This window comes from Echinops telfairi, unplaced genomic scaffold (assembly GCF_000313985.2).
Source record: "Echinops telfairi isolate 266 unplaced genomic scaffold, ASM31398v2 ScPeMD7_5805;HRSCAF=6673, whole genome shotgun sequence".
NCBI lineage: Eukaryota > Metazoa > Chordata > Mammalia > Afrosoricida > Tenrecidae > Echinops > Echinops telfairi.
Genome location: NW_022109704.1, coordinates 735,613 through 737,611, shown reverse-complemented (window position 1 = coordinate 737,611; position 1,999 = coordinate 735,613). Strand labels below are relative to the sequence as shown.

The 1,999-nt window shown below is 37.4% G+C and overlaps 1 protein-coding gene across 1 annotated transcript in view; it reads right to left on the bottom strand.

Moving 5' to 3' along the window:
- Positions 1-299: 299 nt before the first annotated feature.
- LOC123522334 (hornerin-like) overlaps positions 300-1,999 on the bottom strand; it is a 7,448-nt gene continuing 5,748 nt past the window's right edge. The window contains exon 3 of the mRNA XM_045295676.1: positions 300-1,992. Coding sequence (XP_045151611.1) covers positions 1,193-1,992 — 800 coding nt within the window. The 3' untranslated portion in view covers positions 300-1,192. The remainder of the gene's footprint in view (positions 1,993-1,999) is intronic.

Here is a 1,999-nt window from a genome sequence, read left to right as displayed (position 1 = left end):
TGTTTTAATTTGCATTTTCCTAAGAATTAATGGTATCAAATACCCTTTCATTGCTTAATTGGTCATTTGTGCATCTTCTTTGGTGAGGTATGCATCCAAATCTTTTGCTAATTTTAAAAATTGAGTTGTTTATTTTACTTCCGAGTTTTAAAATTCTTTGTACGTTGTATCTGGATTGCCTATGAACAATAGGTATCTTGAAGAAGAGCCATTGGGGTTAGTTTCACAGTTGCCACCTGCGTGCGATGTGAAAATGAAGCAGAGATGAAACCAACCCCATTGTTTGGTCACCACTCATTTATTGTCAATTTAAATACACTCCAGTTGTTAAAATCCAAAGACTTGAAACAAATATGTTACAGTCAAACCCAGACACTTTGCAGCAATGGACATGGATGATATTTTCATGTAAAAATGCCATTGAATTACAAAAGTAAGACGGAATATGGTATTGCTTTGCTATTACTCTTCAAAAGTTTTCCAAACTGGAGCATATTCTTGAGCGTAAGGGTCTAGTTTTCTTGCTGGAACCAAGCCAGAGCCCACCCAAACTGAAATTCTTTGGTCCAACACTGGTTCATTCCTGGTTGCAAAGAAACAACGCCTTTACTCACTGACTAGGAAGAAGCACCTGGTGGTAATTTCTAATGCTACTTGCTAGTTTACTGAATAAAGATTCACCTAGAATAGAAATATGAAGGTTTTGATAATCAAAGAAATGACTAAAGCTGCATCTTTTCTTTCAGGGTCTTCTCTCAGCCACCATTCAATATATGGCATGCCAAAATTGTGGTATATATTGCTGTAACAGAAAGCTTTGGTTCTAATACTGGCAATGTATTTATCATTTTTTCCACTTTAGAAATGCAAACTTAGTTTTGGCATTCTCTTAATGAATAAGCTTTCAGCAAGACATCCCAACAATACCCCAAGGTCTTAAAATGCTTTGCATTATTTTCCAAATTTAGTCACACCAATATTTATGCAACCCAATATTACCTAATAAAGAAGCCCCGCTCCAAATACCTTACATTCATTGAAAGACAGTCAATAACAAGAAATATAGTTTAAAAGAAAAAGAATAGAAACATATTTATTTTTAGAAAGTTGATGATGTATTGTGTATATGTAGACATTTCTAATTTCCTTAGGCATTATTTGAGTTAATTTCACTTATATCCATTATTCCTCCCTAGAAATAGCACCTCTGCTCTTGGACATACTTATAGAGTGGAGTGCTACTACAGAAGCTGTGGGAACTTGGGCCTGTACTTCCTCTTCCACAATTACTTTCTTTCATATATCTACAATGTCTATATAGTTCATTGTTAGTTAAAAATGTATTGGGTCCAGACTGGCCATAGCAGGGTATAGATTGTCCATAACTACAACTTGAGGAACTTTCTACTTGTTCATAACTTCTTCCTGATTGTCCTTCACCACAGATTGAATGACCACAGTTAGATTCCCACTGACCCTGGCCAAATTCTTGGTGTTGTTGTCTACATACTCCTGATGGTCCATGAATACTCTCATGACAATTAGACTCATTACCTGATAGACTGTGGCTTGTACTTCCCTCTTTTTGGTAATTCCCTGGCCATTCCTGACAATTTCTTCCTGATTGATTGGGGTTGGAACCTACACAAGGTTTATTGTCACAAGATTCACGTGAACTTGACCTACATCTTCCTTGTTGGCTACAGCTAGATGACTGTCTTGAACAAGATCCATATTCATCACAGCTAGAAGAATGACTTTCACTAGATCCTTGTTGGTTACAGATAGATGACTGACCTGATCTAGATCTTTGGCTGCTACAACTAGAAGAGAGCCCTAATCCTGATGCACATTGATCAGACCCAGAAGATGGACCTGAGTGAGATCCTTGCTGACCATGACAAGACGATTGCCCTGAATTACACACATTATGACTGTAGCTGGAAGACTGACCTGATCCAGATGCATATGGACTGTAGCTAGAACACTGGCCTGAGCT